Source organism: Bidens hawaiensis, unplaced genomic scaffold (assembly GCF_021521415.1).
Source record: "Bidens hawaiensis isolate Kalapana, Puna unplaced genomic scaffold, B.hawaiensis_p1.1 tig00022311_1, whole genome shotgun sequence".
NCBI lineage: Eukaryota > Viridiplantae > Streptophyta > Magnoliopsida > Asterales > Asteraceae > Bidens > Bidens hawaiensis.
In genome coordinates this window covers 237,836-252,565 of record NW_027493467.1, presented here as the reverse complement: position 1 = coordinate 252,565, position 14,730 = coordinate 237,836, and the positions used below count along the sequence as shown (strand labels likewise).

General features: G+C 30.9%; 3 protein-coding genes across 3 annotated transcripts; 2 read left to right on the top strand and 1 right to left on the bottom strand.

Moving 5' to 3' along the window:
• The first annotated feature begins 1,439 nt into the window (after positions 1–1,439).
• Positions 1,440–4,372, top strand: LOC143565269 (auxin-induced protein 22C-like). The gene is made up of 3 exons (XM_077052285.1): positions 1,440–1,738; positions 2,690–2,786; positions 4,212–4,372. Exons 1-3 carry the CDS (start codon positions 1,456–1,458, stop codon positions 4,294–4,296), a joined length of 465 nt encoding a protein of 154 aa, XP_076908400.1. The 5' UTR covers positions 1,440–1,455; the 3' UTR covers positions 4,297–4,372.
• Positions 4,373–9,343: 4,971 nt separating this feature from the next.
• Positions 9,344–11,154, top strand: LOC143565267 (auxin-responsive protein IAA1-like). Its single transcript, XM_077052284.1, has 5 exons — positions 9,344–9,567; positions 10,169–10,353; positions 10,493–10,604; positions 10,703–10,767; positions 10,859–11,154. The coding sequence occupies exons 1-5, from the start codon at positions 9,344–9,346 to the stop codon at positions 10,876–10,878; spliced, it is 606 nt and encodes a 201-aa protein (XP_076908399.1). The 3' UTR covers positions 10,879–11,154.
• Positions 11,155–12,151: 997 nt separating this feature from the next.
• LOC143565266 (cyclin-A2-1-like) lies at positions 12,152–14,450 on the bottom strand. The gene is made up of 9 exons (XM_077052283.1): positions 13,902–14,450; positions 13,719–13,811; positions 13,503–13,636; positions 13,357–13,432; positions 13,200–13,276; positions 13,078–13,111; positions 12,843–12,992; positions 12,470–12,604; positions 12,152–12,358 (listed from the first exon to the last, which is right to left on the bottom strand). The coding sequence occupies exons 1-9, from the start codon at positions 14,448–14,450 to the stop codon at positions 12,305–12,307; spliced, it is 1,302 nt and encodes a 433-aa protein (XP_076908398.1). The 3' UTR covers positions 12,152–12,304.
• Between the last annotated feature and the right edge of the window lie 280 nt (positions 14,451–14,730).

The following is a 14,730-nucleotide window of genomic DNA, read 5'->3' as shown; positions in this document are numbered from 1 at the left end:
TCACGTCTTTGCACTCTATATACCAACTTTTATAAAACAAAAAGATTGTTTAATTAATAAAATACCGCATTATATTAATCAAAAGTAATATATTTTGATTGGTAATTGCATTTAATCACCATTTCTTACAAGAACTTTGTTTTATTAACAGGAAAAATACATTATTCTAAACAATCAAAATAAAATAAATTCTCAAGTATTTCTAATGATGAAAAGGATAGTAGGATACGTTACACACACAAACACAACCTTACAAACAGAAAACTATTCTCTTGCAGAATATGCCATCATTTACTACCAAACACGTCAACATAAATGTTCCAGAAACAATGATGATAAAAAAATGACAATAAAAATAAATAAATAATTGGTAATTGATAGTTTGATACTACTACAATAGTTATGACCAAAATAAGTTACATCCGTGGATGTTAAACGTGGCTTGTGTTTACATGTTGAAAACGATATTAACTAAATTAACTAAATTATGCGAGACACGTAAACCCAAAGGTATGCAAGATATACGGACACAAACCTTACTCGTGTACTCGTTATTATACACTATTTTTATGAGTAACAAATATTTACATCATACCACTAGACCACTAGATTACGAGTAATCATGGTTATAAGGACAATTGGACACTACTTGTGTAATCTATTTATTTATTTATATTTACTTATTGCCACTAACAATTATGAATTTACATTGAAAAATATGTGTATAAAGAAATTGTGTTTTAAACTAAATACAACAAAGTTTCATTTGTCTTTAAAAAAATGTGTATAATAATTAAAGCAGTTATGCTTATACTTTATAAACATAATGGTTTGTATCGCTAAACGAGTATTTTTGACTCGTTACTGGCGTGGGGTAAACTGAAACATATACCTCATGTCATGTCTGAAATTCACACCACAAACCAACTAACTCATTACTCGTACCAAAAATAACCGGAGCAATTTAACCTGATGACGTACCTATAATACAAGACAACTGCTACAAGCCAATAATTTGTAGAAGTGTATATCATATTCACTCTCTTGGTGTTCTTATAAAAAAAACTTATAACTTTATACAATTATTAATTAATTCAAGTATGAATTAATTTGGTCAAGAAAATCAACAAGAAGCCCTACTCATGATCTTGCCTAATATCCTACACATATATATTTTTAAATATTTGCCGGCTTTTAATAAATGTTAATATGTTGTTGGTTGCAAATGTGGTATAAGTGCACCCCCACACTCACCTTCACCTTCACCTTCACCTTCACCTTCATGTGACCGACCACTAACATATGATTGACCCTCTTTGCTCTTTCCATGTCTTTAATGTGTGTATGTATATATATCTTTATATATACATAACCACCACCCACAGACAAGAATAAATCATCCATCTAGCTATCTTCTAGTTATTATTTCAAAATAATAATAATTAAAAAAAAGTTATGGGACCTCAAGGTCTAGGACTTGAGATTACTGAACTTAGACTTGGGCTACCTGGCGCTGGTGGTGGTGGTGGCGATGAGAGAAGCGAGAAGAAGAGAAACGTGAACACGGTTGTAGGGTGGCCACCGGTGTGTTTGTATAGGCAGAAAGTTGAGAGGAAAGTGTATGTGAAAGTTAGCATGGATGGTGCACCTATTCTTAGGAAGGTTGATTTAAGTTGTTGTAAAGGGTATTTGGAACTTGGCATGGCTCTTGAGAAGCTCTTTGGGTGTTATGGAATTGGTATGTTATTGTTAACTTCTCTTTAGTTAGGTGTAGAATTGTATCCAAAAGATCAACACATGCATAGAAGTAAATTAAGAAAATGGCATGCTATTTTATGTAAAATGTTAGCTAACCTAAGTGTCATGTTAATTAAGAGTCATTTCTTGTTAGATATATTATTTTAAATTAGTTAATGATTGATAGTTATTTTTCTTAAATAGTTCTTAGAAATAGCTATTAGGGTTGCTATAAGAGTTTACAACATGCATATTGTACAAGTGACAAATGAGTGTAGTTGGTGATATGTCTGTGATCCGTAAGTGATTTGTTGGTGAATCTGTCTTCAACCTTTATTGGTGCCTGTGATATCTATTGTAGCTTCAAGTTTGTATGATCTCTATTCATAGTCTATAATTTGCACAAACATAAAAAACGAAATGGCAAGTCATGATTCTTTAGTATGTAACTTTATATACGTTCATGATTTTAATGTTATCAAATCCTTTATTGTAATAGGACTTTGAACACATGAGAATTTAAAACAAACATTGATATGAGTTAGAAAGTGTGAAGCACACACTCGTTCAGCAGTAAGTTTCTATTATGCACTGGCAAATTAGTCATGAGTGGGAAGTTACCACTGAGCATGGTAACAATGTTGAGTGGTAACTAAGAGTAGTACTAACTGAGAGTAACTAGTAATAGATTTTTAATAAAGTTTCTAGTTAGATTTTCCACTTAATCAAGCACAAATGTTGTATCATTTCATGAAGAGTTGCAATGATCGATAATTCACCTAATTTTCATAGAGAATTCAATTCTCATTCTTAAAATAACTTTATTTTTTTTTACCAGATTACATATTACTGATTTCATACACACAAAATACTTTAATATGATAACGAAACATCCACAAGCAAGTAAATATATTTCGTATAATTATTTAGCAAGAATCAATGAATGATGTAGGTGACGCAATGAATGAAGAAAGTGAGAGTTGTGAATACATAGCAATATATGAAGACAAGGATGGAGACTGGATGCTTGTAGGGGACGTCCCTTGGGTGTAAGTTTCAATTCCTATTCATACTTTTATTTTATTCTCTTCAAATTAATATCAAAATAATCATTGTCATTTTGTTCTCATCCTTTTCATTGTATAATAAAATAATGGTCCCAATCCCACGTTTACAAACATTCCAGCCGTTAAAATACTTGACAAATAAATTCAGTACGTGTTTAGATATGTTACTTTCACATTCTTTTATAAATATACGGCACTACCTAGGATAAGAATATATATGTTATGACAAAATAATTTAAAACTAATTAAAATGGTTTTATTTCAACTATGCAATCAAGAATTTAATTGATGATATAAATCAGATGATAAACATACACACATGTATATTCAATATTATTATCAATGAAACCTTAACTCGGTGACATATATTAATCATGCTAACACAACTTTGCTAAAAGAAATCTAATAACCGTAACATGATCATTAATAAATCCACCCCCCCCCCCCCACCACACACACACACAAAAAAAAAACAAACAATAAGCCCACAAGTAACTTGTTGAAAGTAGTTGGGATTTCCACCCCAAAACTCTCGAGTTGGATCGTTTTCTTGAGCCAAACAATAATTAAGCCAGCATGCAGCTGCATGATAAATTCTAGTTTTTATTCTAACACGTGATATATTAACCCTCTGGTCATCAGAATTCATCGGATTTTTATCTTAATACGATTGAAGTGTTTTCTAAGAACATTGTTGATTCATCTTGTAGCCGGTAAAAATTATTTTGTTGTAAATTTGATCGACCAATAAGTTATGGTTTGTCACTGAACCAAACCTATGATAAAATGGTTTGTTTTCTATCAAAATTATCAATGTTTTTAGAGTACGTTTTCTTTATTTTTAATCAGTTATGAAGTAAGTTGGGATCGGTATAATAAACCTGTTAAACACCTTAAATACCCCTTAAGCCCACAACAAACTTATGAAGTAAGTTGGGACCGATCGTTATAACTTCTTGAACACTCATATATATTGGTAGGAAAATCGGTTCAATGCTTGATTTAGTTATCAAAACATTTAAGAGTATTGATAGGTGTCTTTTATTGATTTATGCCAATTCACCTTCCTTATTGCTTTCAAGTATTTAAGAACAATTCTTTTTGCACCAATTTATGGAGAAATCTAGATGAGTGTTATGAAAATGACCAATTCGTCCTGATGTTGGTTGTTCTCAAATGACCATGCATTTCACCTTACGGACTTTTCTTGGTTACATAAGTTTACAGTCCGGTAACATGTTCTCTTGATAAAAAGAAATGCATAAATGAAGTTTCTCATCTTGAAATGTGTAGTAGAGAGATCATCAACATGATGATATTATAACTATTAATATGTTACTATACGCAATCTTCATTGTCCGGATGATGTAAATATAATCTAATGGTGAAAGTAATAAATGATGGCAGGATGTTTACGGAAACATGCAAGAGACTAAGGATTAAGAGAAGATCATATTCTAATGGAATTGGACTGCATGGAACCAACAATTAATTAATGGATTTAATTAAATTTATAGATCGTGTTCTGGATGTCATCTTTGTTCTAAAAAAAGATAATTAGCATGCTTAATGATTTTATGGTTTAAGTTGATTGGTACTGATGATGAACCATAGCCATCAGGTAATATATATATAGTCCACCTGTTACATTGTTACTATTTCTTGTTAGAAAACTTGATTACTATTGTAAGAAAATAAGTTGTAGAAATCGCTTCTAGCTTCTTTTGTCGATATTCGATTACAAGATGTAGTAAACTACTAGCCTTGAAATTTAAAAAGTTATCTATATTTGAAGCAAGCTGATAAATCAAAAGTGCAAGAGATGAACCTATACAAGTTGGAGGTTGTTATTAATTTTTTCACACGCATCATATTTAAATTGCTGAAACTTGAAAGTTGTAAAGAAAAGTTTGGCAAGCATTTTACTTAATAATTTAAATCCTCAGTTTACATTTAACACAGAAAACTAGCATGTATTATGTTGGTTCCACTTATAGTTTAAAAGAAATAACTACCAAGATACATCAAGTAAAGCAAATATTAAGTATTTATCAAAAGAGCTTTTAGTCTAATGATATTAAGGTGTATAGTATAAGTGTTGTTCACAAGTGGTTGAATGTTCTAGTCTAATGGTGAGTTGGTGACAGTTAGTGTAGAATTAGAAGTAGGTTTAAATGGTCTATGAATTGGTTGTTCTGAAAAAATAATTAAGTGTTTAGTTAGTAGTTAATACAAAAGTCTTGTTTGTTGAATTTTGTTGGTTGTAAATTATCGGGTAGATGATTTGCTCCCGTTTTGTTAGTAACTTGCTATACCGTTTTAGTGATTAATGAAAATTTTTTTGATCGTTAAAAAAAACAATCTCATAGACCACGTGCATTGTGACTTACAAAATCGAAAAATATTATGTGTAATACCTCGTCAAACTTGGTTAAATGTTAACTTGAGACGACTCTAAATAAAATGTTGCCTGTGTTTAGTGATACATTGTAAATTATGATAGACCTATAAACACTAGATCATACTACTTCATATTATACCTTTTTTACCGCGCGTCACTTGACCATTCGTTACACGAAGGTGGTGAAACATCTTGAAATTATTTTGTTTGAAAAAATATATTAAAAAGTAACAATGTGATTATCGTGTCGTTGCTACAAATGACATAATTATAAAGTAATGTCTAAAATTTCAATAAACGTAATGTTACATTTTAATCATTATTTTTTTGGTTAATAAACATGAGTTGGTAATGGTTCAGATTAAAAAAATACATACTATGAAAACCCTCCTTATAAACCGACAAACAAACAAGACCACATGATGGTCTCTTTGGGTCCCATAATATAGTTATAGAAATCAAGGTAAAACTGTTTAGTTTTAAAATATACTGATGACGGGTGTCGGTTCCGGATATCTAGACATACAAGTTTCGAACAACCATATGCCTAGATATCTGATGACGGACTTAATTTGTATCCGGATGAATGTACAATAATGAATGACAGCTTCAAATACACCAACACATATATGCACAACTAAGATAAGTATACAGTCGCATGTGTCCTGGCACGGTGACACAAACCCTTATATAACATTACTAAAATCATGCAGGCTTATGCGTTATATAGAATGTAAGCACGCTTTATACTAACTTAGTAAGTTGCGAACAGTTAAATACATTGAATGCATAAACCAACCATTCCATGTGTATAAATATCAACTAATCATTCAGATTTATTCTTTCATTCACTCAATCACACTCATTTACTACTCTCAACACACTATACTTTCTTTTTTGCAACAGAATACGTATTGAACATGTTGCAGTTACGTTTTCTATGTTTTCTCTTTCGTCTGTTAGACTACTCCCATTCATGATCTATGATTGCAATCCTAACAATTAAGAAAGAAAAAAAATGGCAGTAAAGGGGCAAACCGATCGGTCCACCAATTGGGATTGCAATCCATTCTTTTTCTCAATAATGGCCACGTGTTAGCATGTAATTGGATGTGCTTTTATTTTATTTTATTTTTTCTTTTTAATTCATAACAATTATTTATATATATATATTTTGGTTTTTGTATTATAACTTATTATATTTGACTTTTTAAAAAAATCTAAAAACACAGTCTTACTTAGTTTTTTTTTGTGAGCATTCCGGTATAAATTTCGTTAAAAATGGAGTTTGTTTAAAAAATCGTATTTTTTATACAAAATTTTAGTTTTAACCATTATTGAATTATCTTATTTGAACCACTAGTTTTCTATTGGTTAGTCAGATTTTATCTATTTTATAAAATGTGTTTGATTAATATATATATTTAAAGTTTTTTATATTTAAAAAAAATATAATTACTTAATTATATTTATATAGTTAATCAAAACTAATTATAAATTGAATTTATTTAATAAAAAAAGATGAGATTGGGTTGTTAATGTGAGTAAAAGATTATAGTGGGTTAAATTTTGTAGATTGAAGAGAGAGAAATTAATTTTATAATGTGAGATTGAGATTGTGAGATTGTTGATGGGAATAGTCTTACAGCAAATGCATCGAAATTGACCGAGTTCTCTCCCACCGTACCACGTGTTCTCATCCCACTAGTTACTTTTAATCAATGTAAATAGAACCGCAACTCTTTAAATATAGTTGAGATTTTGAGTTATGAGGTGTTGATTATTCCAGGGCCGGCTCCGAGAAGTCGAATTATTTTTTGTATCAAAGACGAAATTTTTTTTGGCTTCAAGTAAAAGAAACATTTTATTGGGTTTAAACAATTTAATTTTAAGTGGTCTTACTTGGTTATGATTTGAGTTGTACAAAAAAGTTTTGTATATAAATAAAACTTAAAAATGTCTCAAACATGATTATAACCCACAACCTTTTGGTTAGAGGTCATACTTCTTTGCCACTAGACCAAGCTAGTGATTATGTAATTATATTGAAACATTGATTATATTTTTTTTTTCATAAAAATACATATAAATCTATAAAAAAAATCCGGGCCTAGCGGGTGTCGGGCTTATGACCGTCGACTACCCTACCTCACCCTTAGGCCGGCCCTGGATGATTCATTAGCAAATAGTTTATAATTATAATTTATTACACTTTATGGAGAATGTTTATACTATTTTAATTTTAATTAATATATAAGTAAAACGCTTAGCACTTTATGTGTGTTATGTAACATGTGGCAAGAAACTAAGATTAATAATTTAATAGTATAATATATAATTAAACACGTATATGAAAAGATAATATCAAACAATTTGCTTATCTTCACCCATGCACCATAAGCGACTAAGAAAACCCGACACGTGGGTCCTAATTTTTTTTTCCAATTTTTTAACTTTAAAGTTGATCAACCTCTCTATTAACATGTGAACTTTTTTAATATTAAGTTATAAAAGCAGGAAACTTTTATAATAACTTTATCTTTTTTTAATAACATTTGGAACCACATTCAATAACTGGGTAAGTCTTTATAAGAAGGGATGTCAACCGTCCACGCTGCGTTCTAGGCCTAACTCACCCAAGAACACCAACCAGCCACTATGGAGAAACCTTTTGAGTCAGGTTTTGAATTGAAAGTTTAAGATCTCAAGCTTAATTTACCATCATTCTCGTGTCATTAGACCAGAAAACCGACTGCATGTCATATCAATAGTTAACTCCCATTTAAAGTTAAGTTATTAAACAGTAGTAAGTTTTCATGAGGTGGAACATATAAATGTTGATATTTTAGAGGCTAGAGGTATTTACCTCCATTTATATAAACATGTGTATATAAATTATGAAACAACCAAACTTTTCAAATAAGCTTGTAAGTTTGTAAGGTGTTGATCATCATCTCATGCCTTATTGATTACTAACAAGTGTTACATCATTAACATATATGGAGAATGTCGTGCTTAAATAAATAAATATCATGCTTAAAACTTTATGAGTGCTATATAACATGTGTCAAGAATCAAGAGTGTGATAAAAATACATTTATTTAAACACGTATTAGAAAAAGATAACATCAATGAATGTGTTTATTTATCTTCATTCATGCACCATAATAATTGGCATAAACAACTAAGAAGACCCGACATGTGGGTCCCATTCGTTTTTCGAATGTTAACCTTAAAGTTAAACTCTTTCTTGTTTCACCAAATACGATATGCCGTGTGGTATTAATAATTTAGTATGCATTTTTTTTATTTTTAAACTATTTTGTAAATAGAATAGAAAGGTATATTTATATATTTTATGTTCATGGGGTCGTTGTTAAGGTGGGGGGTTGCAATATAAACCGAGAACCCGCTCAAGTTTTGATCAAACTCAGTCGAATCTTTTCGTTTTATAAGCACCCTAGATTTAGAGTATTTGTGTCCATTTATACACGCAAGTTTGTAGCAACCACGTCATCATTGTGTAAAAGAGATAAATGCCCCATCTAATGCTTAATCAGACGTCCAAAACCCATGATAAATCTTAACACCCATTTGTACTGTGTAAACTTGAATGACACATATCCGCATTGACCAAACGGAATAAACACATAACATAAATAATCAAATGCTCTATTTTTCACACACTGTATCATCCAAAAAAAAACATCATTCTATAAGTGTGTATCATAGTATCAGACTATCAGTATTACGCTCTGTCACTCATATTAACGATAACAAGTTCTCGATCTTACAGTATAATATCTCTTTAATATTAAAAAAATAACATAAAAAGCAATATATTAAAAAAACTAAAAATAATATTTTAATCTTTAAAATCTTTATATTTTATGTGGAAGATATTTTTGGTAAGATCCTTATAAACATGTACACAAAGGCCAGTGAGACACAACCTTTTATGATACACCCACATGTAACATGGAGGAATCTTAACCACTACTAAACATTACACATGTCAACTTTTTAATGGTTTCATTTTCTTTATATAACTTCACAAAAACACATAAGACATCAATTATATTTCATACCTCTTCCCTCTAAAAAGTAAAACAACTTTTTAAAACATTGTTACACAACAATGTCATCCGAGACATCCAACATAACTATGGAGAAACCTACCACTGCGGTAGTCGCCACGGGTAGTCTTAATTTTATCGATACGGAGCTTAGTTTGCGATTGCTGGGTCAATCTCCGAAATCCGGAGATAAGCGAAGGTTTGATGATATGACTAATTTGAAGTTGGGTGGAAATGATCAGTCTGGCTCGGAATGCTCTATTGTCACAAAATCTCTTCCGTCAAAGTAAGTTGGAGCGTATACTGGGTGGCAAGGGTCGGTTTTGAGCTAAAACTGAACAAAAACCGACACTTTAGTTTTTGAGATTTTAAAAACAGTTCGATTCTTATTTTATTTTATTATATTTTATTGGCAAATTTTGTTATTTTAGCTTTAAAGTTTTGGGTTGAAAAAACAAATTAGCCCAAAATAATGAATTTGGGTAAATTATTTTGTTAATTAATAAGTAGTAAGTACTTGATTATTATAAATTCAGGTTAAAAGTTTTTGTTACATATTTTTTAAATTGTTATAAATTACTTAAAAAGGAATAGAAAGAAACGAAATCTATAAATTTGGTTAGGTATCTTAGTTTTTATTACATACAAAACTAAAAGTGAACCATATGTTTGTTTTATATAAAAAGATAAAACCAAACCGCAGTTTTTTTGTTTCAATTCGGTTTTCCAGTTTGGTTTTTACGGTTTCAACTTACTTTTTTCAGGTTTCATGCACACCCCTAGTGTATATTAATTTAGTAACATTGAGCTTAGTTTAGTGGTTGTAAATCATCGCTTGAATCGATCGATGAACTAACGAAATCTAACAAATATACGAAATTTTACAGGGAACAAGTGGTAGGATGGCCGCCGATTAGATCTAATCGAAAAAACTTGAAGAAGAACAATTGCAAATACGTAAAGGTGGCCGTAGACGGAGCACCGTATTTGAGAAAACTAGATCTTGAATTGTACTCATGCTATGAACAACTTTTGTGCACTTTTGAAGATTTGTTCCCTTGTATCTCCACTAGTAAGTACATAGTCTGATGACACCGTAGTTATATTATAAAAAACTATCTAGTAAGAAAGTAGACTGAACGATACATTAATTGTATAATGTGACAATTAATTCATTCAACGTTATTTGACGTGTTGAATAACTGTTATAGGAACAATATTAAACGAGATGAAGTTGATGGATCCCGTGAATGGTATGGAGTACGTTCTAACGTATGAGGATAAAGACGGAGATTGGATGTTAGTTGGTGATGTTCCATGGAAGTGAGTCTTGTTTTCGTTATTAATTCGATTTGTACAAGATTGTTTTCATGTGAAAGTTAATTAACAAACAACAAACAATTTTGTCTATGATCTTGTAGGATGTTTGTTGAATCGTGCAAACGAATAAGATTAATGAAGAACTCAGAAGCCGTTAATGGATCAGGTATAAATCGCTAAGCAACTTTTAAATATAACGATGTTTACAGTAATATCTGATATCTTTTTCTCATTGATTCATTTTCCTAACGTTGCAGAGTTGTTGAAGAAGTGTTGAGATTCTAATGAAGAGTATGAAAGTACTAATTTTGGAGAAAGTTGGTGTAGTTAAGAGAGGATTTATATGTTATTTTTTATTTCTACAATCAAGGAAAATAGTTAGAACTTTGGGATATTATGAAAGTAAATAAAATAATAATTTGCTTACAAATGTTTGTTGAGGGAGTGTGCCCTATAACATTGTATATTAGAGTATTAAACATGTCACATGTGAGATAAATGTTGCTACAATATTTAGCCTGATGATGCTTCTTTACTAGTTATAAATATTATGTATAATAGTCATCCTGTATAGTGTATAAACAAATGTATGAAACTAATCGGGTCAGGCCTAATGGGCTTGACTTGTTTGGGCCCAAGTCTAGTTTGTGGGTTATAAATAGGGCTGTTCACGAGCCGAGCCGAACCGAGCGAAGGTTTGCTCGTTGCTTGGCTCATTACAAATCGAATCGAGCCAAAATCGAACCAGGTATTTTTCGAGCGAGTTTGGAGCATTACTTTTTTTTTTCTTCTTTTGTTCCCTTTAAATTATAAAGTTATAAGAAACAAGTTTGAAGTTGAATATGATGTGCATGAAAATAAATTAGTACTTTTTAGAATAACTAGTAGTAGCTTGTAATTTTTGATAAAATTGAAATTTGAAGTTGGATATAATGTAATAAAAGAACTAATAATTAAAAAATAATTATTTATATAAATATATATGCACAAATATATAACTTATTTTTATAATTATCTTTAATATTGAAATATTGAAAACTAAATATAATTATTTGTTTATAATTAAAGTACTAGAAAATATTCAATAATTAAAAGATATTATATTTAATATTAAGATTTTTTAATATTTATATATAATTATTAAAACAAAATATATGAGTATAAAAATATATATATATATATATATAATAAATTAAAAATATTCGAGCCGAACCGGACCGAGCGGACCTTTGCTCGTTGCTTGGCTCGTTTATAAACCGAACCGAGCAGATCGGCTCGTTTACAATCGAACGAAAAAACGAGCGAGCATTTTTCGAGCAAATTCCGAATGAGCTGCGAGCGTGCGAGTTCGAGCGACGAGCGGTTTGAACAGCCCTAAACTTATAAGATACATATTGAACACAAATCACAGCATATAACTTTGCATCATCAAACATAACAGAAATATAAGCAATGGATATGAGGTAAGCTTTAAAAATAGCCTCCTAGAGTTCAATTTACATCAGCCTTACAACCTTAACCGTTTCTCGCCAACTTACAAACGCCGAAAACGGCTATAACCTTCGAAAATCTCACAAAATATAACCATTACCAAAAGGTTTCCAACTTTAGTTTCAAAATATTAATCACAATTCTCGGAACAACAAGAGATTGACCAAAACAAACATGTCTTCAAAAAGACGATAATAGTCTTCCAAAGTGCCTTAGAATAGTGTTTCGGGAAGTTCACGAGAGGGAAAACTTGCAACACTGCTAAACTGCAAACACAAAAAAGAAAAAAAAAACAATAAAAAGTTTGTAACTTTTAAGATTAGTGGTTAAACTGTTACAAGTATAGTTATAAAGAAAAACAGTTAGTTGTTAACTACCTTATCTTGCTTATACTTTGATCGGATTACAGTCAAAGGCGAATTAGTATCACTCAAATGTAAACCATGTAGTGCACAAATCGTGTTCTTTAGATCCATCGGCTTGTAGTTTGTGTAGTGCTCCAATGTATAGTTCTGCCATAAAATTCGAAAACTTAAATTCCATCGGCTTTGAAACTCGCTAAAAGTGTAATTATTCATAATAACATATCATTATTGATTTATTGTAATATATGTTTTGTTATTATCTTTAACAAACAAACCAGTTACAAAATAACTGTTTTTGGGTCAATCTGGCCCGGCCCGGACCGTTTTGACCCATGACCCGACGTGTCTACTTTGTCATTTTTATTAAGAAGTTAAAGAAAACTACCCAAGGGTGTGACGACTGATCCAGCATCCATCTGGCAAGGAACACAGCCGCTGCAGCGATATTTGACGGGACAAATACCAAGAAATTATAGTCAATCAAAGTCAACTCAGCTAGATAAGTTGCCAAACACTCCAATTCACGACTCGGGCTCTAATAACATATAAAAAATAATAATTAAAACCGTGAACAAAAGATAAAATTTAACCAAAAATACAAGCAAAGATATGACATTTACCTGGTGTGAAGCTTGTGCAGCTCTTATAAATCTCCTGTAAACAATAAAGATTAAAGATTCATAAAGGTGCAATCTTTACAAGAAATATAAACAAAGTATAACTTTTTTTTTAATATATATACCTAAGAAATTTTTGTGTTGTTGGTGCTGAAAGGTGAAAATTTATATCATTCAGAACTTGACTTTCCATTTTAATAACCTGCAAAACTTATTTAGTTATTTAACTAATTACTCTGATGACGAGCCATAAAATGTGCCATATAATTACATAAATCACACCTCTGATTTTGTGTAAGTATTGTCTGTGATGAAACAAAACTCATCAACACATGGTGCAATGGTTTCTTCATATTTCCTTAAAAACAATATATATCAGTACATACACATACTTTAATGTTATAACGAAAAGGTTGGTTGGAGCTTACGAAGCGATTAGCATACACGTGATGCCTAACAGTTGAAGTTTTTGTCGTTCGATATAGTTTTTAGAAAGAAACATGTCAATGAGATGCACGGTGAGATATAGTGTCTCCGGCTCCAGTTTATATTCCACACTCACCTAAAAATTATAATAAAAAAACACATGAAAAACGAGTATTTATAACTTATAAGTAAGCGTGTCAAAACTAAGAAAAACTAACCTCTACGAGCCAATCAACTAAAACTCCCCTCATACTCTGAGTCACATCTTTTTGTACCGTCTCCATGAAGTCAAAACGCGGACGATGAATAAGCTACATTACCAAACGGAAAAATAATATTAATATTTAACTTTAGGTAACATACAAGAATCATGTTTTGGTCATGATACTATTAATACATACCTCTGCTACGCGTAAATTGCTATATATTTCACATACATATAGACTGCATTTTTGAGGATCCGCTTTATCAGAATCTATATCGATATAAACTTGATTCTTCTCTTCCCTTTCAGTATCATCACATTTCATTGAGTTAGAATTAACCGAAACTTGTTGACTTTTGACCGGATTCTTTTTAGTCAACATGCTATTCTTTCTAAAATAAAAATCAACAAAAAAGTGGAAACAAAATGGAATCAAGTCACAATATATAAAGTTAATATAAGTTATCCGAAAAGTAATATATTGTTTACGAACCAGTATTTTAGTAGGAACGATGCAGTTTTTATAAGAGTTATCGCAACATATGTTTGTGACATCTTTAAGTACTGCTCTCCTCTTTTTTTGAACACCACTTGTTGCAGTGGCACTGATTTTATTCTCATCCTGCACGGATCTTTTAGCGTTGTTATGCGGTTTTGAAGGTTCTGAACTTGATGACTGGCTAGCAGCAGCTCGAGCCCGTGTCACACGAACAGTAGGCTCTCTACTTGTAACTGCTTTCTTCATTTGATAAAGTTTCAGTTTGAACTAATTTCACTCTATCTGCAAATGAGTTCAGTATGCAAATGAGTTTGAACTTTGAAATACTATTGAGTAAACTGTGTTACTAGAGTGTGGCTTGGGCTCGTTTATTATTAATAATTAGTTTTTTATATAATTTATATTATTTTTATATATTTTGGGAAATATCTTTAACAAGCCTAAGATAGGCTCGAGCTCGTGTGCAATACCTTAAACGGGCCAAAACTCAACTCGAGCTCGTTATGGAGTTAAAAACATAGTTAAA

Bases quoted from the DNA above. Each gene is read 5' to 3' on its own strand.
- LOC143565266 (XM_077052283.1), bottom strand. From the start codon at position 14,450: ATGAAGAAAGCAGTTACAAGTAGAGAGCCTACTGTTCGTGTGACACGG. The intron at 13,812-13,901 runs GTATGTATTAAT...TTGGTAATGTAG, and splicing joins GCAATTTACGCGTAGCAGAG to CTTATTCATCGTCCGCGTTT. The intron at 13,637-13,718 runs GTTAGTTTTTCT...TATAATTTTTAG, and splicing joins TAGTTGATTGGCTCGTAGAG to GTGAGTGTGGAATATAAACT.
- LOC143565269 (XM_077052285.1), top strand. From the start codon at position 1,456: ATGGGACCTCAAGGTCTAGGACTTGAGATTACTGAACTTAGACTTGGG. The intron at 1,739-2,689 runs GTATGTTATTGT...TGAATGATGTAG, and splicing joins CTTTGGGTGTTATGGAATTG to GTGACGCAATGAATGAAGAA. The intron at 2,787-4,211 runs GTAAGTTTCAAT...AAATGATGGCAG, and splicing joins GTAGGGGACGTCCCTTGGGT to GATGTTTACGGAAACATGCA.
- LOC143565267 (XM_077052284.1), top strand. From the start codon at position 9,344: ATGTCATCCGAGACATCCAACATAACTATGGAGAAACCTACCACTGCG. The intron at 10,605-10,702 runs GTGAGTCTTGTT...ATGATCTTGTAG, and splicing joins GTTGGTGATGTTCCATGGAA to GATGTTTGTTGAATCGTGCA. The intron at 10,768-10,858 runs GTATAAATCGCT...CTAACGTTGCAG, and splicing joins AGAAGCCGTTAATGGATCAG to AGTTGTTGAAGAAGTGTTGA.